The 26,444-nt window shown below is 46.7% G+C and overlaps 6 protein-coding genes across 6 annotated transcripts; 3 read left to right on the plus strand and 3 right to left on the minus strand.

Annotated features, from left to right (window-relative positions):
- Positions 1 to 6,828: 6,828 nt before the first annotated feature.
- Positions 6,829 to 8,871, plus strand: J4E83_009787 (uncharacterized protein; the record flags this gene model as incomplete). The annotated part of the gene is made up of 2 exons (XM_049336672.1): positions 6,829 to 6,834; positions 6,856 to 8,871. The coding sequence occupies 2 exons, from the start codon at positions 6,829 to 6,831 to the stop codon at positions 8,869 to 8,871; spliced, it is 2,022 nt and encodes a 673-aa protein (XP_049184254.1).
- A 573-nt stretch (positions 8,872 to 9,444) lies between these two features.
- J4E83_009788 (uncharacterized protein) lies at positions 9,445 to 13,384 on the minus strand (the record flags this gene model as incomplete). The annotated part of the gene is made up of 4 exons (XM_049336673.1): positions 9,445 to 10,583; positions 10,669 to 11,252; positions 11,652 to 13,129; positions 13,175 to 13,384. 4 exons carry the CDS (start codon positions 13,382 to 13,384, stop codon positions 9,445 to 9,447), a joined length of 3,411 nt encoding a protein of 1,136 aa, XP_049184255.1.
- A 1,380-nt stretch (positions 13,385 to 14,764) lies between these two features.
- On the plus strand, positions 14,765 to 17,137 carry J4E83_009789 (uncharacterized protein; the record flags this gene model as incomplete). The annotated part of the gene is made up of 1 exon (XM_049336674.1): positions 14,765 to 17,137. The coding sequence occupies one exon, from the start codon at positions 14,765 to 14,767 to the stop codon at positions 17,135 to 17,137; it is 2,373 nt and encodes a 790-aa protein (XP_049184256.1).
- Positions 17,138 to 17,822: 685 nt separating this feature from the next.
- On the minus strand, positions 17,823 to 20,096 carry J4E83_009790 (uncharacterized protein; the record flags this gene model as incomplete). Its single annotated transcript, XM_049336675.1, has 2 exons — positions 17,823 to 18,010; positions 18,065 to 20,096. The coding sequence occupies 2 exons, from the start codon at positions 20,094 to 20,096 to the stop codon at positions 17,823 to 17,825; spliced, it is 2,220 nt and encodes a 739-aa protein (XP_049184257.1).
- A 362-nt stretch (positions 20,097 to 20,458) lies between these two features.
- On the plus strand, positions 20,459 to 21,663 carry GPI8 (glycosylphosphatidylinositol anchor biosynthesis; the record flags this gene model as incomplete). Its single annotated transcript, XM_049336676.1, has 2 exons — positions 20,459 to 20,976; positions 21,060 to 21,663. 2 exons carry the CDS (start codon positions 20,459 to 20,461, stop codon positions 21,661 to 21,663), a joined length of 1,122 nt encoding a protein of 373 aa, XP_049184258.1.
- A 647-nt stretch (positions 21,664 to 22,310) lies between these two features.
- On the minus strand, positions 22,311 to 26,220 carry J4E83_009792 (uncharacterized protein; the record flags this gene model as incomplete). The annotated part of the gene is made up of 2 exons (XM_049336677.1): positions 22,311 to 25,813; positions 26,064 to 26,220. 2 exons carry the CDS (start codon positions 26,218 to 26,220, stop codon positions 22,311 to 22,313), a joined length of 3,660 nt encoding a protein of 1,219 aa, XP_049184259.1.
- Between the last annotated feature and the right edge of the window lie 224 nt (positions 26,221 to 26,444).

A 26,444-nucleotide genomic window follows, 5' to 3' on the forward strand; every position in this document is an offset into this window, starting at 1 on the left:
AAATTTAAGTAATTTTAGAGTCTATTATACTTAGAAAATTTATTAATTTATTTAATCTAATATATTCTCTAGCCTACTCTATTAAAATATTAAACTAAGCTAATCTAGACCTATCTAGCTCTTTCTAGACCTACTCTAGCGTAATTATCTCTAGTTAAAGTGCTCTTAGAACTTTTTAAACGCTCTTATAGCGCTAAGAGAAATCTTCTCTAAAGATAGCTATTAATTATTAAAGTCTAGGTAGTCTATTTACTTAACTAAGTATATCTAAGAGTTTCTTACTCTTTACTTCTTAAGTATTTTATCTACCTTATATATATTATTACCTACTTATAAAGTAATATAATAAAGTAGATCTTAGTCTCTTTAGACTAAACTAGTATTAAAAGCATTCTTTAGTAGGCTAATATAAAAGACTAAGTAAATTCTACTATCTTCTAGAAAGTCTAGTTAGTAGGCTTACTTACTAATTTATTCTATTACTTTAAGTAGGCTTTAGTACTTATAGTTTAGTTTCTTTTTAGGCCTAGTTATACAAATATTACGCGTATCTAGTATAACTTAATTACTAATCTTAAACTCTTTAGACTTATAGCTTTTATTATACGCCTTCTATTAGTACTCTTAAGCTCTTACTAGATTCTATTATACTATTTTATATACTTTCTTATATAGTTTCTAGTCTTAGAGCGCGTACTTAGATAGTCTAGTTAGATCTAGGCTAGTTAACTTTAGTGTAGATAAAATTATATAGCTATACACTAGCTTAAATAGAGTAATACTAGTTAAGTTATATTTAAAGTTATTATACGCAAACTTAGTGTTAGCTAGTAAAGTTATCTAGTTATCTTACTTATAGTTTATATAGGCTCTAAGGTATTACTTTAGAATCTAATTTATGCGCTTTATCTAGCTATTAGTCTAGAAGTAAAAAGCTATTAATAGTAGTTATCTAGTCTTTAAGTATTAAGTAAAAGTACTTTAGTACACTAACGTAAACAGCACTCTTTTATTAGTAACTACTAACTTTAGTAGACTATAAAGGCGTATAATCTTCTAATAAAAGGTTTTAGCTAGTTTTAGTATATTTAGATTACTTCTAGATAGTATAAAGTATACTATTTTAGAGAAGTAGTATATAACTATAAGTATACTATTATACTCTTACTCTTCTAAAGTACTTAGAGGTAACTTAGTAATAAAGTCTATTATAATATTCTTTTAGATATTAGCTAGTATAGGTAGTAACTATAGTTCTCTATACTTAGTATATTTAGTAAGTTTTATTTTTACGTAGGTTATATAAAACTAATAGTAGTTCTTAACTATCTATTAAACTTCTAGCTACTAGAATTCTTTTAATATAAGATCTAGAGTTTAGATAAACCTAAAGTAACTTACTAAGAGGTTATTATAGTAAGCTTATAAGACTTTAACGTAGACTACTTTTAAAATATAAAGTTTTCTTTTATAAAAAAGTATATTATCTAATTTTATACTTTATTAGTCTACTTAATATAGTTAAGTATTATCTAGTATTAATAGTGCTTCTTTAGTAAAGTCTACGTACTTATTACTAAGTATATCTTCTCTAATAGTATTATATATAAAGTATAGTAGCCTAGTCTAGTTAGTAGATAATATTAGTTAGCCTAGAGTAATAGCTCTAGTTATACCTATAACTACTCTAATCTAGAGTTCTTTTACTTTTTCTAAAGTAACTACGCGCTCTTTAGAGCTATTTATATTAGTTAACTATAGCTTACACTAAAGCTCTACTAGTAACTTTTTATTACTACTAGCTAAACTTACTACGTTTTTACTTAACTTATAATCTAGGCGTCTAGATAGTCTATTAGTAAAGTTAGTTTATCTAAAGTAGTAGACTATAGTAAAGTAGAAAGCTACTAGCTATTCTACCTATTTAGCCTATCTATATAATAGTATCTTAGTAGATATAAACTCTTATAAATTATAGTAGTTTATATAAAGAGTAATATTATAGACTATACTCTTAAGATAATACTTCTAGTGTTTAAAGGCCTCTACTACTATAAGAAGTTCTTTATTATATATATTATAATTACGCTTAGCAAAAGTTATCTTACATAAATAGTATATAATTAGATACTATAGGTTCTTACTATTAAGTCTTAGTCTAGACTAGTTTAGAATTCTAGAAATTATAAAGCCTAAGGCGTTAGTTTCTACTCTATAAAGTAGATTAGAGTTAAAGTAGACTAAAATAGAGCTTATAGTAAATCTTTTTTTAAAAATCTTAAAGGCTTTAATAGTATTAGGTTCTAGCTTAATTAGACGTAATTCTTCTTATTATTACTAGTAGCTACTTTTACTTACTTTAGGTAGCCTTTAAGTAATCTAGTAGAGAGAAGTAGCTATTTTAGAGAACTCTTCTATAAAGCGCTAGTAGTAGTTAGTAAAGTTTAGAAAGATCTAGATATTTCTAACTAAGGTAGGTATAGGCTAAAATTAAATAGTGTTAATGTAATTAGTCTTTATCTCTACTTCTTATAAAGTAACTATAAAACCTAAGTAGCTTACTCTTTAGGTATAGAAGTTATACTTAAAGAGTTTAGTATATAGTCTATACTAAATAAGTCTAGATAATACCTCTTAGACCTAGCTAACGTATTTCTTTTTATTTTAGAAGTAGATAAGAATGTTATTAAAGTATATAATATAGTAGATATCTAGTAGGTCTAATAAAATTAAGTTAATATAATTCTAGAATACTATAAAGGCATTAGTAAGACTAAATAGTATTACTATATATTTAAAATAGCTATACCTAGTATAGAAAGCTATCTTCTACTTATTTCTCTTCTTAATATAGATATAATAGTAAGTATTCTATAAGTCTAGTTTAGTGTAGATTAATATAGATCTAAGTTAATTAAGAAACTCTTCTATAAGTAGTAGTAAGTAGTAGTTTTTTATAGTAATTATATTAAAGCTATAGTAATCTATATATAACTAGAGAAAGCTATTCTTTTTCTTAATAAATAGAATTAGTACCTTTATCTTAAAAATAGAGCACCTAATCTATTCTTTAGCTAGGTTCTTATTAATATATTTATATAGTATCTTAGCTTCTATTACTAATAGGCTATAAAGTAGTCTATAAAGTAGATTCTTTCTCTTCTCTAGATTAATTACTATCTTATATAGCCTATATTTAGCTAAAATAGTAGCGTCTTCTTTAGAAAAGACTTTTACCTAGAAGCTATAGTACTAATAGAGTAGAGTACTATTATTTAGGCCTATCTAGCCTACTACTAGTAAAAAGCTATTATTATTCTTATTAAGAAGTATAGCTATAAATTATTTAGAGGTCTCTAGAGTAATCTTATAGTATCTAGTCTACTTTATAAATCTTATAGATTTTAAGACAAAGTTTAGAGTAGGTTACTATTACTCTAGCTATAGTATACCTAGAATTATATTAAATTCTTTAAAGTCTTCTAAATAGAACTCTTTCTACTCTCTTTAAGTAGTATTATAGCTATTAGTTATAGTATACTTTATATCTACTTAGCCTAATATAGCTAGCTCTTAGCTATTAAGACTATAGAACTAAGTTATACTATCTTAGTATAATACGTATCTAGCTTTACTAGCTATAGCTTAACTAATAAAGTTAGTTTTAGCGCTACTATTAAAAAGCGCCTAGATATAAATAAGTTTAGACTTAGCTAGAATAGTACTTTCTATAGTAATTAGAGATAAGTCTACTATCTTTAACCTAGTCTTACACTTACTACTTATAGTAGTAATAAGACTTTTAAAGTATATAATAAGTCTCTTAAACTATAAAGTTAGGTAGCTTAAAAGTATACTTTTTTCTTTTAGGTACTAGTAGAGTTAGAATACTCTCTCTTATAGTACTCTTTATAGTAGTAGTTATAGTATTTAACTTAACTAATATTTTTTATACTTATTTAAGCTACTAAAGTAGTTATAGATTCTCTCTTAAGTAGTACGTATAGTCTTATCTCTTAGCTAAGTAGACTACACTAGTTAGTATTATACTATATCTACTTAAAGAGTAACTAGTTTTTTCTAGTATTATCTATACCTATCTAAGCCTATCTAACCTAAAGTGTAGATTCTAGAGCTTTATACTACTAGTTAGCCTTAGTCTTTAGTACTATAAGGCTATACTACTTTTACTTAATATTATCTAGTTATTTATATATCTTTAAGTTAAGAGTAAAGTAGAAGTTATAGATATAATTCTTATTAGTATTATTAAAAGTAGCTTAAGTATTAAGCTTCTTTTATTATATCTTAAAGTAGTTAAAAAGCTTAGTAGAGGTATAATAATACTATTTTACATTTTTAATCTTTTTTTTAGCTATCTACTTACGTTTAAAGAAAAAGCTAAGTAACTCTAGTATAACTAACTTTAGAGTAGTCTAAGTTAGAACTAGCGCTTCTAGATTAGTTATAATAGCTCTAGCTATTCTTTTCTAATAGTCTAGTTAGTAGTTTCTAAGCTATCTAATTATAAAGTTAACTTACATAGTTAAGTTAGTTAAAGTAGAGTTACTTTTAAAGAAGCGTTTATAAGCTCTAGCCTAGCTATTAAGTTATACTTTATTTTTACTTTTAAAACGTATTAAAAAGTTAGATTTTAGAAGTAGAATTTTAAAAGGTCTAGTCTAGTATAAAGTACTCTTAGTAGACGCAGCTAAGGCTAGTATTAGTATAAGTAGTAATAGAGTCTAAAGGTTACTACTAGTAAGTATAGCTTTAAGAGCTTTACGTTAAATATATAAAGTAGTAATCTTTATATACTATTTAGCTTCTAATAAAAGCTATTTTTTTTATTTAAGTTCTTACTAAAGAGTTAATAGCGTTAGTTTATTAATAAGTATTCTCTTCTTAACTAGTAGTATTTTTATAGTAAGTATTAAGGCTTATAATTTCTTTTTAGTAGTAGTTAGAGCTAATAAAGTATTAGCTAGCTTAAGCTAGGCCTAAAAAGCTACGTTTTCTACTACGCTACGTAATTATAATAAAACTATATTTATAGTATTACTAATAGTTATAGATAGAAGTTTATATTATAAAAGTAGAATAGATTAATATAAAATTATATAAACGTAAATCTTTACTAAGTAATCTAAGTAGAGCTATTACTTATAAGAGGTTTTTCTAGGTTTCTACGCTAGTAGAGCCTATACTTACGTAAGCTAGCGTAGTCTAGAGAAGTCTAGAAGAATCTAGAGTAGTCTATAACTAAGTAGTTATAATATAAATATATTTAAAAAGAAGCTATATTTTTATTTTATAGAAATAGGTATAGATTATAAAAAAATATATTTATTTTTATATATTAATAAAGGTCTCTAGCTAAGTAAAAGCTCTAATTTTATAATATTTATTACTAAGTAGCGTTTTACTTATAAAATACTAAATTTTTTAAATTTAGTATATATACTATAGTATATATAGACTTTAATATTAGAATTATAACTATACTAAGTTATTATAACTTTTTACTTCTTAATAAATATTAAATAGAAATTACTAAGATAAAAATAAGATAATCTATTAAGACAGTAATGTTAAGATAATTAAGATTATATTGTGAACTTGCCGGCAAGGCCGAACGCCCTTTTGGAAGCTTTGCATGCATGCCTCGGACAGGGAGTGTGGCATAACACGCCGAAGAGCAGGATGATACGCTTTTGTTGCAACCGCCTGTGCCACAGCCACAGATCGTGCAAGAAGCCTCGCTGGAGGTCAAGTTCGCAGTGGGGCGGTTGTCTATATGGCGAAGTAGAGGCGGCCAAAGCGGTGATAGGGTCTTTGTTAGATGGAATCGCAATTTACCCCACGGCGATTGCGGCGCATGATGAGAGGAACAGGCTAGCGGGCTGCTATCTTGGGCAAGGTGAAGCATGGGGCCAAACAAGGACGGATGTGGCGCCGGCCAATGGCAGGCAAGCCTCAACCCTCCGCCAGCCGCTGCCCTCGAACGCGACCGAGTATCACCTGTTGACGCTCCCTCGACACCACTCGTGGCCGTTTTGTGCTCCATCGACAAACGTAGACGCCTGCGCTGCGATTCACTCACTTGCTCGCGCCATAGCATCTTGTACTCCATTCGTGTTGTGTTCATCTTGCGACTGCCGCTGGATACCCCCTCGCGCCTGCCGCTCCCTGACGCCCGTACCCACTCGTTCACCACAACTATAGCCGTCGCATTCACCACGGCGCAAAGCCAGCAACAATAGCCCGAGCAACAACAATACCACTGTTGTTGCTATACATATACGTACGCGGCCATCGGACACGCCTCTTCCGCTGTCACCGCTGTTCAAGCCTTGCGCATCTCAAACACGCAACGCTCCACCCACGCGCACACGTCTCTTGTCATGCGCACGGCACTCTGGTAGCATTCCGAACACCCACCTTTTTGGAAAGCCCTCCGTCCCCGGCCACCCGCCGCAATCCTCCGCCTGCTTAACAAAACTACCGCCCCTGTCGCTCTTTCCCTCGCTCGCTAGTGGTGAGCAGCCGGCCTGTCACCACCATATCGCGAATACTCACTTTACAACCGAAATTGCCTCCTCCTTTTGGCTACAACAACCAACCCATGTCCTAGCGACCAAGTCACTCCTTAGACGAACAGCTGGACTGCAGGCCACCGTACCGCTGAGCGGATACTTACATACACACATACGTACATACCGACTAATACCGAATCGCCAACATGGGGTGCTGCGGAGACCGCGAAAAGGGAACTACGGTGACGGAGGAGCAGAAGTGGACTTACATTGTAAGCACTTGAGCGCGAATATGGAAGTGCATCGCTAACTGCCTTAGAACTTGTCCGACTTCAAGTCTACATCTTGCCTCGCGCCTTTCTCTTACGCCTGGCTGTGGATTCTCGTCGTCATCTCATGCGCCGTCTACGCCGCCGATGCCTTCACCGCCGTCAACCTCCTCGCTTTCGACAAATGGACGAGCCAGGTTAAGCCTACCGTGCCTTTCGACATTGCCAAATGGATCTTCGCCATCACCATCATCGTCTCCTACGTCTTTCTCGCATACCGATGGATCCGGGCTCTGCGCGTCATGCGGACAGGAAGTGTAACCGAATGCTACCTCGAGCCATTGGCTGCTATACTGCAGAGTATGCGCATCACAAAGACTGGCCAGGGCTGGCGCCGCTTCTTGGTCTTCGCAGAGTTGACCAAGAGTAAGAAGGGTGCCAACTACATCGCTCTCTTCGTATACTTCCAGTTCAAGAGCGCTCTTCTCATCATTGTCGCCCAGGGACCTCGCATTGCCCTCAATGCCATGACTTTATACGCCGTCATGCAAGCACAGCTCATACCCGTCGGCGAGCACGCGTCAGAAGATCGCTCCAACTTCGAGCAGTTCTTCATGAACATCAAGCTCATGGTCGAGACCGGCAACAAGCAGGAAACAGTCATCTACTTCACCATGTTGTTCTCTCTCGTCATCTGGGTCATCGCTGCGCTGGGTCTCATCATCGCCGGTATCTTGTACCTCTTCTTCCTCTGGCACTACATCCCCAAGGCCGATGGCAGTCTTACCAACTACTGCCGACGCAAGGTCGAGACCCGTCTGGAGCGTATTGTGGGCAAGAAGATTAAGAAGGCCATCGAGAAGCAGAACCAGCAGCTGAAGAGGGAGGAGGAGAGGGCCATCAAGAAGGGCGAATTTGACGCTTCCAAGTCCCGTCCTACGCTACCCAAGCTCGAAGGCGACGATGACGATACATCGACTGTCTTCTCGCTGCAACGATCCGATACGATGCAGACCACCGCGACACTACCCCCGTATACCCTCGCAAACACACCTTCATACAGAACAAACCCGGAGCGATCGAACACCTCGAACACCTTCAACACCATGAACTCAGGCCGAAACTTGATGAACAAGCCGTCTTTGCCCACGCTAGACGAGCGACCTGGCATGCCAGAGAGGGACGCACAATTCACAAACTTCTCGACTGCCAGCTTCGCTTCAAACGCGCCAATGCTGAACCAGGCAGGAGGTATGGGCAGGTCGTCGCCTGCACCACAAATGCCACCTCTAGACCGTAACGGCACTGGGTACTTTGGCCAGCAAGACAACCTGCCTTACCAGTCCGACCGACCTTTCACACCAATGTCACAGGGCAGAGCGTCCCCACTCCCACCACGTGGGCCCATGCCCCCTGTGGATACAAGCTACAACAACGGGCGATACGAGAACGATCCTCAACTCATCACTCCCCTCGATGCGCGGAATACACCACAACAAGCTCACCCCAACCGACCGTACCAAGAGTTCAGCCCCTACGACAGCCGGGGTCCTCAGATGGGCCCTGAGTATGAGCTGTCACCTGTCGATGTCAACCCCACAGAAGATATCTCGCAGCACTACTTCTCGGACTCAAATGGACAGCCCGACTACCAGCCACCTCAAATGCCCAGCTTGTTAAGAGCTGGCTCACCCGCCCCATCACAACCCATGGGTCTACCATCGCAACCACGTTCAGGTACCGCGCCTCCACGATCTGGCACTGCACCACCCCGAGCTGGTGTCCCAGCATCACTGCAATCAGCAATCCAGCGTCGCGAAGCCTCGCAACCTTTCCCCAACCGCGGCATGAACGGCTCAGCGCCACCTCAACAACAACAACGAAGTGCAACAGCACCGATTCAACAACCAGGTTGGGCTCAGGGACCTCCTGCCCGTAGCTACACACCTCAGGGTCCCGGCCCCCAACGTAGCTACACACCCGTCTCTGGACCCCAACAACAACAGCAACAACGCAGTTACACCCCCACTGCGCCTCGTGGCTACGACAACAGCTACAACTACTGATCTCCCTCATTTCATTTTATCTCATACAACGTTTGGAATCTCCACATTCATGCATCTCACGGCGTTCACTTCTACTCTCCATCTGTCATCTTTGTGCCTGAGGCCGCCCAAACCCTATTCTTTCCTTACAACTCTTACATTCATACGCACGACGTTCTCTCCTCCACTTCAACGTGTGTGAGTGAGGGAAATGTTTAACGACCTTTGTTCTGTTTTCTACTTTCGCTCTTTAGCTTGGTTTCGAGATACCCCCACCCGCATGGCTGGCCTCGGACGTCCTTTCGCTCTTTGATTTTACGCGTTTACCCGGAGGATTTGGTTGGAATGACTTGGTGGAATGATTTCTCTGGTTATGTGGAGGGGCTTGTCTCTTGTGATGGATGAGGGGATGAGGAGATGGGATCTAGGCTTTGGCTTAGACATGTACAGGTAGCGTGGTTGGGTTACATCACCCTCAAAAGTGAGGACTGTCTGCGCTGGGAGAGGCGCGCATACGTGTATTATATACCCACTTCTTTTGCAATTCGTGGAAAGCAATGGAAACTTGTGCATACTCGTATCGAGATTTTCGCTTCACTCCAACCATATATCCTCCCGATGCCTGGCATCCGTCATCTCATTGAAAGCCCGCTCATCCATATCGCGAAACTGCAGCGCTCCCATCCGCCGATACACGCTTCCAATATTTCCTTCCATCTTCATGACTCGCTCTGGCGGCTGCAACACGAGTTTCTCAAATGCATCCAGCCGCCATTGTTGTTCTCGGGACGGTTCTGCGCCTGCTAGTGCGCTTTTGTAGTCCCGATACAGCCGTTCTTGGTCGGCGAACCAGGTACGGCGTGGGATGAGGAGGAGGCCTACACCGGAGTACGTCTGGCGCGCTTGGAGGGAAGAAGATTGGGGGGAGTGGGGAGTGTCGGTCGTGTTTGGAGGGGCGGATGCGGCGAGGATGATGAATGCGCAGTGATCTCGATCGATGCGTGTAGTCGCTAATGGGGTGTCGAGGAAGACATCTAGTTCAATGATGTCGCAAGAGGTTTCGCTCGAGAACTGGAGACGGTATTGATCTTCTTGCACTTCAACCAGTCGCCCGATGTTGATGTGTGTCTTCAAAGCCAATGTTTTGCTTTCTAGTACAGGCTCCTTGTCGCCTTGCCTAGTCTCTTCCTTGACCGCAAAATTGATGATAGCGCCAGCATGATCCGTGACTTTGTACGCTCGTATAGCCAGTCGGTGTTGAGGCACAACAGCACCTTGGAGACTTGCCCATGACCAGCTGGGGATATTGACATCGAGCTCCGGTATCCTCTTACATGACTTAGTATCCCGCACTCTCCAAGCTAGTTGCTCCTCGAGCGCGTCAGACCACATACCCACAGCGTATTGCTCGTTCATGAAATCGCGTAACAGCTTCGCGATACTCCAGATTGCTATTGTCTTGTCACATTGATTAGTCAGATCGCATTCCGTGTAGTTTTGTACCGCTGACATCCAGAAAGTGTAGGAGCTTTCATTGTCGTTGACGCCGATGAGTGCGTTGGATGAGACGGTGCTTTTGGCTAGCCGTCCTCTCCAGTGTCGATCCGTGCTCGCTTTGTGGTCGAGAGGGAAGGGAAGGCCTTTTGGGAATACCTCACAGGCTGAGAGTGTACCACAGTCCCAAAAGATCTGTTGCTTTGTGAAGTGGAGGATGCGGGGAGAGAGGATGCGTTCTGTTGATTACCCGGAGTTAGCTTCTGGTGAGTTGTAATCGCCTGGTGGTGGGGTAGGTAGGAAGGGGCAGTCGGTTGTGCTTACCTTGGAAGACCCAGGCACGACTATATATGGCGGAGCTTAGAAGTTCTTGCTCCCAGAGATCCGCTGGAACAATCGTCCAACTCTTCTTCCCCAAATGATGACGCGCGTTAGTCCCCTGGTATGTGACCGGAAGGATTTCGTGAGGATTTCGCGTCTTGAAAAGGCCGCCGTGTGCATCCTTTGAGTCCGCTGCAACTATATTGCAATGCGAGTACCGATACACCTTGTGCATGAGGTCGGCTTCTTTTGCAAAGTCGCCGAAAGGAGCCTGAACGATCGCAAGACTATCGATCCAGATATACCGCACCTTCAAGAAGCGGGTCACATGTATTGCGTGTTGGAAGTTACGTGGAAGCTCGTTCATTGTAATGCCTGTGAGTAGATGCTTCGCCATGTTCCACACGGTGGTAGTGAGGAACGGCTTCTCTCGTGGTCCCCAAGCGTGACTCAACGTGCAATAAGGGCCCTTGACTTTCGTTGTTTTCGTATCTACTAAGCGGATGATATTGTCATCTCCAGTGTCGACATCCAGAAGTCGTGTCGGTAGGAAGGAAAGCTTGGATCGCTGGTCGTGCAAGGATTTGCTGCAGTCTTGGTGATCGTGCATACAAGTGTTCATCCATCTTTTTATTTGAACCCCGCCACTGAGTTCTGGATCTGTCGTTTCTTGTAAATCCTCCATTCTAGACACATGGAGATCGGCTTCTGGTAGGATTCGGAAAGACTTCGTTGGAAGTTTCGAATGAGAAGACCAAAACCGTAACATCATCGATTCTCTTAGCTCTCTGCCGCGCGGTAGCGCTCGAAGGGTCCAGTGATACAATGGCCAGTTTTCGGCATTCAATATGAAGTCTTCCATGTTGGCGTAGAGCGAGCTGCAAATTGTGCATTGATACGTAGCACTTTTTGTACCATCAATTGAGAGACGATGTTGTCCGGATGAAGCATCGCAATCTAATACATTGCTGACGCAAAAGTCGCACAGTCTCACTGGCGACTGTGCTAGATCTGGCTTTGGTTGCGTGGCTTTTCCTTCAGGCTTATGGCGCGGAGATATGCCCTGAAACGCTTGCGGTACATATTCAGCGCTGTTGATCCTAGGCGGCGATTGGACTAGCCCTTCGCCCTTGTCGAGGAATGATGCCTGGCCAAAGGTGCCTTCCAGCTCACGGATACGAAGGCCATCTTCGAGGCTCATGAGCGGTGTCGGGGGAGGCCTGTCGCTTGCCAATGTGTCGAATGTGCTTCCTAAGAGATCAGGTGTCTTGTCCGATGAGGATGTCTCTTGGAACTGATGTAATGGAGTAGCACCAGACCTTTCTCCTGCCGTAGATTTGACATGGTGCCTCGCCCGTTCTAGCGAATCATTGTACTTCTCTTTCACGTATAGAGAGAAGGCGGGTTTGCAGCATATATCCACCTTTCGATCTCCAGTGCGTAGATCCGTAAGCCACCCATTGGCTGCGGTAAAGACGTCTTCAACAGACCTGGGATAATCTAAACTCGAACAAGTGATCTGGGCAAGGCGTATACACTGTTCAAGTTCTTCCAGAGAAATCCCATGCGCATGATCTGCAGCGGCACCAATTGCATAGAGCGGAGGCAGGCGCTCGGGTTCCATTTTGCGTTCGATGAAGCTCATCTCGGTGTCAAAATAAGCAATGACGTCCCTGGGCAGCCTGTCGTCAACTCGATCTTTGCTGAAGGTAGCGATCTGGTCGCGGATAAAGATATCCTCCAGATATAACAACGCAAGTGTTATGTTGCCACCAGCTTTTGACTCAATATAATCAACAATGCGAATCGTGTTCTCGGAGTGAATATCGCGATAGTGCACGCTAAGTCTTTCTTCGAGCAAGCGCTCCATGTTGAAGTGACCCAACTTGATGCTGACATGCTGATAGGGTTCCTTGAGACCATTTACCGGGCATATGTGAGGTTCTTTCAGACTCTTCTTCTTTTCACAGTCATAACACAGATCGAACTCATTGCAATGCGAACATTTCCACCAGAGCTCAAGGTATTCCTGCTCGCATTCGTCGCAATATGTATTGATGGACATAGAGAACGCTGGAACCCTTCGTGTGATCATCACCTTGAAGCCGCTGGGTTCCAGAGCGGATAAGTGTGTATCGACAATCGACTGTAATGCTTCGTTGATGCGATCGTATCCGTCGAGAATGAGGAACTTGCAAGCACCGGAGGCGAAGCTCTTTAAAGCTCCGACGAGTTTCCCAATGCGCTCGGTTACAGGATCACCGGAGCGACACGCGCGCTGATATGCTCCGTACTCCGCGTTGGGTTCATTGCCGAATTCTGAGTATATGAACTGAAAAAGATCCTCGATGAACGCCAATGATGTCGACCACACATATTGAGTGATGGATACAGATGCGACAGCAGTTTTGGTCCCGTTTATGCCAGATGGCAGACGATTGGCAGCAAAAGCAGCTACAGTCGTCTGTCACGGTAAGCAAAGTCCTCTGTCAGATCTCTGAGAGCTTACTTTGCCACACCCAGGCTCTCCATAGCAGTGAAGTTGCCATGACCTACTACCTGAAGACCATGCACCGAAGGCTGGGGACGCGAAAAACTCGTCGAATAAGGTGGGATCATATCCGCTGCCATGTAGCGTGTTTCGGCTCAAGGCTGAGTGTGGTACGTGAGTTTGTGGCGCAAAAGGATCTGGAATGTCTCCAGCTGCGGCGTCCGACATCGTCGTAGGCGCCACGTAATTGCAGGTGCATTCGCAAGGAAATTGCCATCCATTGGTACTGTTGTTTGAAGGCTGCAGCTGTTGCTTTTGGGAGTTAGGACGAACGACGGGTTCCAGTGGGTCGGCCCCCACTTCATCTATGTCCGTGCATTTGGCTTATGTCATGCAACCGGTCAATTAGCCTGGCGCGTAATCCACAAATACACAGCGTCCTCCACCTCCACACAACCTGTATGTCAGCCGGCACGTCGCACAATGTAACGCTGCATTGGTCGACTGTATATAGCACTTTCTTGTTCGAGGTAAACATCCGCCTAGTTCGCGAACTCGCTGCCTCTCCTCTACTGCCAACTTTTACCTTCTTCAACCTTCTCCTGCCCTAGACAGTTCCGCTCACAACTGGACGAACCTTCGCCACACTAAGCGTGCGCCTCTGCTGCGCTCACGATTATTTTTATAGGTGCGAATCAGGGCTTTGTTTGCTCATTGAACTTCAGCACGGACGAGGGGCTTCTATCACCCAGCTTTCATCTACCGTTTGGACCTTCAGCTCGCGACTGGGCTATGCAAACTCGTAGCCAGCTTCCCGTCGACCTTGGATATATCGAATCAGGGATACGTGTATCTCTTCAGCCTACCGACTCCTTTAACCGCGTGGGATAGGCCAAAAGGCCATGTAGGGGCCAAGTGCGGCTGAAATGCAAGATGACTGCTTTGTACTCCGCGCATGAACCCACAGATCGACTGACAAGCATCTAGCGCAATTCCGGGAAAGGCTTAAATTATCTCATGATCTAATTACCCCCTGCAGCTTTCCTATCACTGCGCCTGCGAAGATTGGTGGCTTCGTGCATTGGTAGGAGCAAGCGTTCATTCATTCGATAGCAAACGTTGGCGGCCTACCGTTCCTGTAATATTTCAATTTCATGGAGTTCCTGTTGAGGCTGCGCAAGCCATCGCCACCGATTCAGATCCCTACTAGTGAGCTTCACAGAGCTACACAAGATGTGGTCACCGAAGTTCAAAAGTTGAGAAGATCCACTCTGTCTACCGAAAAGATAACTCGCTTTGATTGCTGAGACTTGGTCGCGCGTCATGTCTCTCGTTAAGCGCCTGGCGATATCGTGCCTGTTGGCATACGGATGGGCAAACCCTCTGAAAGGCTCTTTCGCCCCTCGACAAGTTGAGCCTCCTACAGTTTCTTCGGAAGCTTTCTCTACTGCGTGTGGAGATATTATTGTCGCTGTAAACAACAGTCAGTACCATGTCATATGATTGGGGAGAACGCCTTGACTAATCAATGGCCAAGATTATACACTATTCCAGGCATCATGGGTGTACGAGTGCTTGCAGAGCATTCCTTTCAATCCAGCCGTCGCAATGCGCTTCCTCGACTACTACAATATGACCTTGCAGTTCCAGTCCACACTGGGATATCTCAAAGCGCCACCCGCAGGCTACCAACGAGCACCATTCGACGTCGACCAAGCCTTGGAGCAGATCAAGCAGAACGTGACTGCGGCTGCCTACAACAACCAATACGAGTTTGAGGCACAGATTCAGCTCCTGGTCAATCAGCTTCATGACACACACGTTATCCTCAATGCCGGGGCTCTGTCGGCATTCTCCTTCGTCGGCTCATATGGGCTTGTAAGTGCGTCAATTGACGGCAAACAAGCGCCAGACATCTACCTTGATCAGGACCTATACGAAGCTTGGGCGATTGATGAATACGAAGCGTCACCTGTGACCCATATCAACGGGGTCGACGTGATCGAATACCTGGAAAGTTTTGCCAACCAAAATTCGCAAGGCTTCTTGGAACCACATGCCGATTGGAATGCGATAATGAATAGTCCTGCGCTCAATATCCAGGGTATTCCGAGTACATTCCAGTCGGCAAGGCTTTACCCCGGGAATGGAGTCTTCTCTGATGCGCTAAACTTTACACTCCAGAATACCACTGTCGTCGAAACCGTCTGGTGGGCAATCTGCATCGGTTGTGAGGATACAGGACCCCTTACCACTGGCGGCGACTTCTACAACTATTTTGTTCTTGGCTTCTTGCCAGACAGTTATAGTGAAGGCGAGCAGTGGTGGCCAGCCATCGAAGACGAGGTTCCCCCTCCAGCCGACCAAAGCGATGGTGATTTCAACTTCACAGCGGCATTGGAAACTTATTGCAATGAAGGAGCCTCGTCGAGCCAAAACTGGTGCATGAACAGCTTTGGCGCATACCCGAATAACCCTATGACCATCCAAGCCGATCTTTCCGTCACAGGAGGAGGTATCGTGTCCAGCTATATGTTAGATGGGACATCTACCGCCATTCTTAGCATACCCTCATTCTATCAGAACGGTATCGATACCTCCAATTTTCGGCAGGCGATTCGCGACTTCATCGGCAACGGATCACAAAGTCAGGCTTCCCGTGTCATTATCGATCTGCAACAAAACTCTGGAGGTCTTGTGTTCCTCGCGTACGATACATTCAAGCAATTCTTTCCGAATCTTGAGCCCAACGGAGCAAGCCGCCAACGCAGTCATGAATTGAGCGATCATCTTGGTGAGGCTTATTCAGAGTGGTGGGACCACTCAGGCCAAGACCAGGCTGAAAACTACAATTGGGCGTCAAGCGAGTGGATCGTCACTAATCGCATCAACGCCGCTACTGGGAAAACTTTCACGTCTTGGGACGAGTTTTACGGTCCAGAGATTAGCAACGGTGACACATTCTCGGGGAGTCAACGATACAATTTGTCCGATGAGAGTTTCGACTATTCCGCATTTGGCGACTACCCATATGGCTACGATCCCAGCGACCCCATAACCAACACTTCACCACCTTGGGCTCCTGAACAAATAGTCATTCTTACTGATGGCTTGTGCGCCTCTGCATGCGCTGTCTTTGTCGAGTTCATGACCTATGAAGCTGGAGTCAAAACCATCGTCGTTGGTGGTCAGCCCAAGCCCGGCCCCATGCAAGCAGTCGGCGGCACTCGTGGCGCCGCCGCATACTCTGCTGACGCCCTCGACTACGATTTTGACGAAGGACTGCAGTATTTGCCTGTGGACAAACCCGAAGTAGCTTTACAACTGCCCAACCGAACGGACACAGGAATGTGGATCAATTACGCCGGTTTCACAATCAGGAACCAAGTGCGCGGCACGGAGCTCACACCCCTCCAGTTCCAATACCAGGCTGCCGATTGTCGTATCTACTACACGCTTGAGACGATCTATAATATGACGCAACTTTGGAGCCACACTGCCCGTGCAGCATGGGACGACTCGACGCTTTGTGTCCAAGATTCCACAGGGTATCCAACGGCCCGCAATAAGACTTCGGCCAAACTGCCCCCATCAGCCACACCCGCCGCCTCACTGGCAGTCTATGACTTCTCGCCGCCGCCATCCGCTGACAACGCAACGTTTGAGATTTTCGACGGCGACCCTGCCCATACAAGATCAGCAGGTAGAATCATATCGCCCTGTCCTACGGATAACGCTTGTCGCTGTCGCTCCATGGAGTTGTCGTGCCCCGGCCAAATTTACCCTGTCAAAGTCGGGGCTTGTCTGCCAGCTTGCACCCCCACATCTGGCGATCCACAAGGCGATTGCCGGGGGCATAATGTCTGGTGCGCCCCATCAGGGCCACCCAAGGACACAAAGGCTCACGGACAAGGAGGCACTAACTATGTAGTACAAGGCGGTTACTGTAAGTCATGGGATACAAAGTACTGCCCGCTTTAGGCCATATAGGTCAATTGAAGGTGCGTAGAAAATGATAAAAAGAGTTCTCGCGTGATGAGGCTGCATGCGATTTTGGGGTAATACAACGACAAGCACATGGCATGTCTTGCTATCTTAATCACTTGTTGTATCAATTTATCTGGCTTATGTAAATACCAAGTTCTTGAATGAAAACAGTGCGAATAACTTTGCCACGACCGCTACGCCTGTACAGCAGGAATTTGGTGCAGGATCTATATCATTCCGATTTAGAGAGTTTTTCAGATGATGACCACAATCAATCGCCTTACTGTCCGGTTTAGGACTAATGTAAGGAATCGCCCTCTGATCCATCTCAAAACTACCGTGCGCTCTAATCCGGCGATACACGCTTCCAATCTTTGCTTTCATCTTCACCACCCTCTCTGGCTGCTGCAAATGAGTTTCTTAGGCGGTGTTGGTGAGTGGACAACAGAATGAGGAGGGTGTTAGCGCCAGCTATAGCAAGAAAGAAGTAGTACATAAGGGCATTGACGACGACATGGTCATAAAACATCCTCGCTTCGCCAAGCAGAACGTGGTGAAGTATATCAGGCTCCATCATGTGCATCCTAGTACTTGAACCCAAGGAAATGTAAAGCTTAAGAGGTCAAGATTCTAGTACACACTAACGTCGCCAGCTGCTTCGATTTGAACGAGACACGCCTTACAAATGAGGTACCTTGAGACTTGCCAGTAACAAGTTCACAATACTGAACAGACCTTCCCCGAGAATCAACCCACTCGCAAGCACAATGATAGGCGTCTCACTCCGGCCCTTCCAGCGTCGCCACCACAGACTGAGCAGGCCGCCAATCGTGCGCGCCAACGTGAAAGAAGGCGTGTTGTACATGCCTAAACGAAGAGTTAGTTCACACAACGTGTCCAGTAAAAGAGCGAGGAACATACCAACAGCAACAGCAATACCACCAGGCACAAAGTCAATCCACCACCCACTTAGACCCCTCTGCTTTCTGCTGTTACCCCAAACCCTTACCATCGTACCCACGGCGAAGATGATAGCCGCCCCACTAGCCCATTCCTTGACCATGGGTGGTAGACCCTTCCCAGTCACTAACCGCGCAGTAAAGACCCACACGTATCCCGTCGGCACCTCGAACAGGCCACCAGGGATCGTGTAAACATTCGTGTAGAGCTTATACACAACAGCAGATAACACCGCGCCAACCGCAGACCCAATCATCTGACCCCAGAACTGCGCATTCGGCGCCGCGCCAAGGAGATGACCGCATTTAAGGTCCTGCAACAGATCGCCAGCTTGTAGTGCCGCGGACTCGGAGATGGCGCCTGCGACAAGGTTGATGATGACTGCGTTTTTGGCGCCGGGGCCGGTGGTAGGGGTGACGAGTGCGAAGACGAGTTGGGTGAGCTTTGAGATGCCGGAGACGGGGTTGAGATCTGTTTCGCCGAGGGCGCGGACGCCCATGATGGATAGGACGAGCGCGAGGACGAGTGATAGTAGGGTAAGGCGGAGGGGGATTAGGTTGGGGAATGAGACGTGGACTGCGATGACGCAAAGGACTAGGGATGCGATGAGGCCGATGATGGTGGTGCGGTTTGAGACAAGGTGCTCGGGCGGCGCGTCAGGCTCGTTGCCTTCAGCCAGGTGCTGCTTGATTGCTTCCAAGGGATTGACGGATGTGCCGTCGCTGAGCTGGGTATATTGTGGCTTGGACGTGATGTTGAGCGTGAAGATTTCCTTCCAGGTATGCGACTGGAAGTTCTCTTTCGCGGTTGGGTAGTAAGCTCTGGCAATCGTGACGACTGGGCGCAGAAGGAGCCATCCTAAGCTGACGAGAGAGTCTGCTAACATGATGGCGAGAGAAATCCAGACGATCCAGCCTTTTGAGCCGTTGGTCCAGTCCGACACTGGCCCTGGTGCCCACTCTTTGTGCTTTGCGAGAGGCGAGAGGATGCCCCAGCCTATGATCGCACCGAAAAGCATGTGTAGTGTCGTAGCAGGGCCCATGATAATACCTTGGCCAACGTACGCAGGTGAGGGGTTTAAGGTCCAGAGCCAGTTCTGCGCCAAAGAAAGGCCGAAGACGGGTATGTCGTGGAGCTGCGGGAGAAAATACGATACGACAGTATATAGCGCAGATCCGCCGAAAGAGATGAGCAGTAATCTGATCTTCGATCTCCAGTCCCCGTCTTCTCCGAGCTCTTGATCTGGATCCTTCATGCTGTCGTCCATGGATGGCCTGAGGTCATGCTCTTCTCGCTGTGCGCCTGAACCTTGCAACAGGCCCTGTGTCTCTCCATCGCCGGACCGATCGTCCCCGTCCTGAACTCCTTCACGGGCCATCATCGTCTTCGATTTCTCATCCCCGTGTAGCACTCTGATTAAAAGAGCAGTCGCAGTACCACTAGGGAACTTGAGCTTCTCTCTGATGATCATCTCTTTCCGCAGAGGCACTGCAAACACCACTCCAAAGAAGCAAATACCAACAGACCACACGATCAGTTTCCACAGACTGATATCCAGCGGTCCGTTCTCTTCAGGCGTCAACAGATAGTTCAGCGCAGGAATCACGCCAACAAATCCGCATCCGAGAGGCATGGTGCCGACCGATCCAGCGACCGATTGAACCAAAACATTCTCCACGGGCGTGAACGGCAACTTGAGCGTCCTGGCAACGACCTTGAAGTATGCGAATCCGATCAGAGCAGACGGCATAGCCATGCCAGAAACCCAACCCGTCTGCAGCCCAAAGTACATGTTGGAAAAACATATCACAACACCAATCGCCAAGCCCACCAAAACACCCCTCAGCGTGAAATTCTGCGGCTGATCTGCTTGCTCAGCCAGGTACCTGCGCGCACCCGTGGTACTGCGGCCGAGCGCATGACCATCCACCTCTTCACCATGCCCTGCTCTTTCGTTTTCCAGCGATGCGGATGAGCCCCGGTCTGGAGCCATCCTCGCGATATCCTGGAGCTGAATCGACTCAGCCAGCGTGAAGAGGAGGAAGGCGCATGCGAGAAGGAAAGGAAAGAGGTCAGAAGGACGCTGATGGGAAAGATAACGGAGTCTTGACAGGGTATGGCGTGCTTGGGCATGTGCACGCGATGATGCAAGGCGATCTGCTAGCGTGCGCGGATCCACACGTGACAGCCGGCTGTTATTGGCGGAGTGAAGTGCTTATCTCCGATTTGTCAGATTGCGCCAGCCTCGACAACGGGCATCGCGAACTGCTAGACAGGGGCGCGTCGCGGGTCCGCAATACGACGTCAAGAACGCTCTGAACAGCCCGCCGATCTACAATCGAAACAGTCTTCGCGATGAAGTTCTCCGCCGCCCTCCTGCCTCTACTGGCAGCGCCCTTCGTCGCCAGCGAACACACATCCAACTGGGCGGTCCTCGTCTCAACATCACGCTTCTGGTTCAACTACCGCCACCTCGCCAATGTCCTCTCGCTCTACCGCACCGTCAAGCGTCTCGGGATCCCCGATTCGCAAATCATCCTCATGCTGCCCGACGACATGGCGTGCAACCCGCGCAACGCTTTCCCCGGAACCGTCTACAACAACGCAGACCGAGCCCTAGATCTATACGGCGACAACATTGAGGTAGACTACCGGGGCTACGAAGTCACAGTCGAGAACTTCATTAGGTTGATGACAGACAGAGTGGGCGAGGACATGCCGCGAAGCAAGAGGTTGATGACGGACGAGCGGAGTAACATCCTCGTGTACATGACCGGGCATGGCGGAAACGAATTCCTCAAATTCCAAGACGCGGAGGAAATCAGCGCTTTTGATCTCGCAGATGCGTTCGGACAGATGTGGGAGAAGAAACGGTACGTCCCATCCCCTCCACCATCACCGTCACCACCGCAGCGCTCTCCCTGCTACAAAACACCCCACTAACAGCCCCCTCCAGCTACCACGAAATCCTCTTCATGATAGACACCTGCCAAGCCAACACCATGTACTCCAAATTCTACACCCCCAACATCCTCGCCACCGGCTCTTCCGAAATCGACCAATCCTCCTACTCCCACCACGCCGACAACGACGTCGGCGTCGCCGTCATCGACCGCTACACATACTACAACTTGGAGTTTCTGGAAAACCAGGTCAAAGACCCCACGTCCAAACTTACCATGGGCGATTTGTTTGATTCTTATGACGAGGAGAAGATACATAGTCATCCGGGTATACGGTATGATCTTTTCGAGGGAGGCGAGAGGGCGGCGAGGGAGAGGAGGGTTATGGATTTCTTTGGGAATGTGCAGAATGTGGAGGTTGAGGGGAGGAATGAGACGGGGTGGGTTGGGGAGAAGGGGAGGGAGGTTAAGCTGGTGAAGAGTCAGGATCAGAGTGTGGGGAATGTGAGTGTGGAAGAGGTACCGCATAGAGCGCGTACAGAGGGTGCTTGGAAGGTGGATGAAGAGCAAGGGTGGACGAAGCAGGCGTATGGGGCTGCGGCTTTGGTGGGTTGTGCGAGTGTTTGGCTTGTGGGGAGTTGGATCGAGTCTATGTAGTGTCGCAGAGACTTATTGTCTTCCGTATTTTCTTTTTGACGTCAATGATACCCAACATTACAAAAGCTTTCTGGTCTGAACCACACTACTGGGCGCTAGGGTTTGTTCTGGATGGGATTGTTCGGTTCGGGCTCATGTTTATGTTGGCATGAACTTCAGTGAATAATTCCACAATACGTGGCAAAGACGAGCCTGGAAGATATGTCATTCCGATCATCTCACGATATCACATCACATCACAACCTGTAAGAAACCGTGATGAAGTGTTCGATTGCTACTTTTCCACTATGCGTAGAACCCGCGAAAAGGAAACCCCATGAGGTATCGTATGCCGTTCTCCGTGATCCATGCTATGCACCGAAACTCCTCTAAAGAACCTGAAACCAATCTCCATTCACTGCGATCTCATAGCATCATGTATCGCTCCGTGTCGCGTGAAATCCACATGTATTGCTCGACGATCAAGCCCCATTGAAAGGAATAAGCCCAAATCCCTGCAGTCTGCATTCGCAACAAAAACGAACGTTGGCGGGTCCTTGACGCAATGCAGACTTTTGGGTTGTTTGCATCCGTTACCCGCTGTAAGTCGGTGTCCCGTTCTCCCTAGCATAAGGTGGTCAACGGAGAGATGCGCTCAGCCCCATCTCCTAGTACATGGCAGACGCGTTCTCCGCACCACCATAAGCCGTCTCCTTGAAGCCAGCGGGAACAGTCCATCCATGTACCTGGCACGCACGTATATACGCGTCGACCGCCTCCATGACACCGTAGTCTCCAGGTGGGCCCTGTTGTAGACGAGCAGGTTTGGGATCTAGACTGGAGATGGCCATGCGTACTTGGAGAAGAATAGATTCGATGGAAGAAACAGCGCTCCAGCCATCGTTGGTGAGAAGCTCCATGCACATAGCACCACCACCGGTGACGTGACCTCCTCCACCCATGGTGAAGGGTAGGAAGCGAGGTCGGATGACGCGGACGAATGGTGGGCTCATGGGATAGTCCCTGCCAAAGCGTAGCTCTAGTACGACGCTCTTGACTTTCTTTGACTTCATGTCTTTTGCAAGTGGCAGAGTGGAGTCGAATGAGTGCAATTCTACGATCCACTGGTAGATGTTCTCGGTCTTCTCCTCATCAATGTGCCAACCTAGTTCATGCATCGGTTCCTTGTTCTGGATCTTGACGAGGTCGTTGAAATCCCTCATCAGACGCCTGGTAGCCGCGGTTGTCGCCCATGCAGGCTCCTGGAGTTTAGGAAGCTTATCGTAGTCAAGCTTTCCAGGCTCGTAGTCGGTCAGAGGTTCACTGGATGATGACTTGCCAAAGATCTTGGACGAAAACGACGCAATCGAGGCCGCCACCTTTGACTTACCCTTGTCGCTGATTGAGTTTGGCGTGGGAAGAGGGTCAGTCTCTTGGAAAGACTTGTGCTCATCTTCACCGTCAAAGATGATGCGATCTTCTTCAAGGGTTGCGACACTGGCGGCGTCGTCATCGTCGTCAATCTCGATGGGATCGTACTGTGTCTTCCCAGAAGCCTTCTGCCGCTTGTGACCCTGTGTGTCTGTCAGCAAGTGCGCAGTAGCATGTGGGGCACAACTCACTCCAGTAGACTTCGCCTTGGGACGCCGAGAAGCAGCAATAGCGTGGATCGGAATAACGAGGTCGCCTGTCACACCACGAGGCGTGCGGATCGGATCCTGATCAACGCAAAGAAGTGGCTTGCTACCCGGATCTATGGCTGTTACGTTATCCGCGCGTGTCTTGATAAAGAGGTAGCGGGTCTGGATCCAATCAAGCTGAGCGACGACCAGATGCGGAGTCTGGCTCACATATTCCTGCGGAGCGTTGACAATCTCGTTTAGAGCCAAGGTCTGTTGAACCTTCAGCTCGCTCATTGACCAAGCCGCGCCGTAGGACATCGAAGAATAGCCCAAGCTAGTATTGACATCAGGAGCGTGGTAAACGCCATTTCCGAAAGCGCGTCCGTGAGCGGTCTCCTTAAAATGAAGACCCTCTCGGATGATGGTGTGCCAGTTGTGGATAGGGCTGCCATGCCACGCGAACAAAGTTGGGAATTTGAGGCTGAGGCGGTTAGTAGTGTCACGTACTGCCTGGATGAACATTCGCTCTTTATCAGGAGCACCCATTGCGAACCGAAACTGCGCCCAGCCCGCCATGCCATATAGACGCTCCTCCGATTTGCGGCCGTTAGAAGCATCCTCTTCGTTATCGACCTGCAGGATGCAAGCTCGATTCGAAGCGATGACCCAACGCAGTATTCCAAGGACGGCAGGGGAAAGACGGTCAACCCAAGCGCTCAGAGAAGACTGTGATTTCCGCAAAAGGTACTTCCTCATTTCTTGGACAGGCGGTAGGAGATCGAGAAGTGATGCAATGACTCGCGGCTTCTCCACGTCGGCCAAGTCGTCGAAGTTGGTGTTGTAGATGTAGAAGCTTGCGGACTTGAACTCGTTCTCTGGGACTGGCCGTGGGGCTGACACCTTCGGTTTTGATGGAGTTGGCTGTGCCATGCCGTATGCATCCGTCGGTCCCTCGATGGACGGGATGACTGGATTTGAGACCTTGACTGATGGATACAGAGATGCATCTACCACGCGGCAATGCAGAGCTTTGGTCGGCTCATCATCTGTTCGCATAACGAGCCATTGGCCTTTTGATATAGGACAAGCTTCCCTCGCGTTCTCAAACAGCATTTCGAGATTGGCCGCGTTGTATCGCACACTCAATGCAGCTACTGGAGGTGTACTGTCGGCTTGCGGAGGCTGTTGTGCGGGGTCTTGTGTGGCATAATGATAGCGGGTACTGATAGGTATGTAATCCTTCTCATTCGTTATCGGAGGTGGAACTGCCAAACTGAGACCGGTTGGAAAGTCCCTCAGTCTACTGGCGCGCGCACTAGCGTAGCAGAAGCTGATTAGGAGGTCAACGACTTTAGGTTGTGAGACGATCTCATGCTCGATACTCGGACCGAAGCCTAGTGACATGTACTGGTACAAACACAGCGGATTGTCACAGACATAGGGCTTGATAGCTTGCAGGTCGTCGGGCATTCTACTGAAACAGATCAGACAGAATTCGGTACATCGAACAAAGTGCCGTAGCACGAACTGCATTCCCACAAGAGGAAGAGAGTGTTCTTGACCATTTGAAGATGTAATGTGATCATCGGTCACAATCTTCGGCCATGTATTGCCGGCACGCTCGTCGTCGTAGTACTTGTCGTGCGAGGCATCGTGATCCGAGTGTGACGCATGAAGCACTTGATCGTTGTAGAATGATTCAGCGCCGTGCCATGGCATACCCCCGTAGCGGTACTTTAGAAGCATGTGAAAGCGCTGTTCCAACAGCTCGTTCAAAGGCCTTGAGATGAACGAATTCCGGAACCCCTTAGGTAAATCTGAAGAGACGTTTTGAGAATCGCCTTGTTGTGACGCTTCCCGTCGCTTCTCGTCCTCTTTGCTCAAGATCGTGAAGGCAGATATAGCTTCTTGCATGGTTGGCTTGTATGTCGTACAGACACCGATGCGGATACCGAAGTTCCGTCGAGCTTGGTGGGCATCGTAGGACCTCAGATCGTCCATGTTCTTGTAGCCTGACGGGTAATGAAAGATCGCGACAAGATATTCCGATGGCTCGACCTGCCATGCTTGCATAGCCTCTTCTGAGATACCGAGTTTCGAAATGCGGATGGACAGGGAAACATAGCATCCAAGACCATCCATCAAACCTCCGAGATGTCCAACCTTGAACCCTTCGCTCTTGGCAATCAAGAGGTCATGTCGGACACGCTGTCGGAAAGCAGATGTAGCTTCTGTGTAACCTCCACCCGACATAGCACCACCGTCGGTGGCAAGTCGCGGCTTCGGCATCATGTCGTCGTCACCGGGAAAGTACTCCTCTTCTTCATCCTCTTCATCGTCGAAGTCTTCAAACTCCTGAGAGTCGAGCATCTGCTGGTCCCCATCCCGGTCGGTGGACTCCAGTCGGGTAGAGACGAGCTCTAGAATCTGGGAAACGGTCTTTGCGTAGGTAGCGTCAGCGATGGTGTCAAGGGCAGTAGCGACGCCAGCAGAAAGGTTATCGGCGCCGAAGATCATGCATGTATGGCCAGTAGGGTAATCGGATACTTCTGTACAGTCTGTTAGCTATGTTTCGTCGAGGTAATGCAGACAGGCTGGGAGTTCCAGGCGGTAGGGGTCTCGCCATCAGGGCGACTAGCATTCGAGGCGCCTGTGTCTGCATACACAATAGTAAATCCTGATAAGCAGACACGTCCTAAGCCAATGCGTGCTTCTACCTCAAGATAATTTGATAAAATGCGACACGAATTGTAGCCATCCCTAGTGTCGCGAGCTGTGCATATACCGGAAGTAGCTTACCTGGAACAAGCGCTGAGATCTCTAGCTGCTGGCCGTCTGCGAGACACATGAAGGTGAATTCGCCATCATCACCGCCAGGGCGCACATTGGAGATGCCCGCAATTGACAGCCCTTCTGCTGCCTTTTGCAGGTCGGCTTGGAATTGCCGCCGCGGCATTTTGGTGCGCGTGTTTGACAAGTGTTGCTGGTGTCGCGAAGTGTTTGCGTACTGTAGTGGAGGTTGCTGTTTGCAGGTGGAAAGCTGGCGCGGATTGCGATCGGTGGTTGAGCGAGTGGGCTGCGGCGTAGTGCAAGTCTGGTGGAGAGGCCTTAATCTTTTGAGCACTCCAGATCGTGGATTAGGCGGAAACTGCCTAGGTAAGGGTCCACGGGTGACGTCGA

This window comes from Alternaria metachromatica (genome assembly GCF_023757995.1).
Source record: "Alternaria metachromatica strain BMP 0045 chromosome Unknown scaffold_36, whole genome shotgun sequence".
In the NCBI taxonomy this organism is placed as follows: Eukaryota; Fungi; Ascomycota; class Dothideomycetes; order Pleosporales; family Pleosporaceae; genus Alternaria; species Alternaria metachromatica.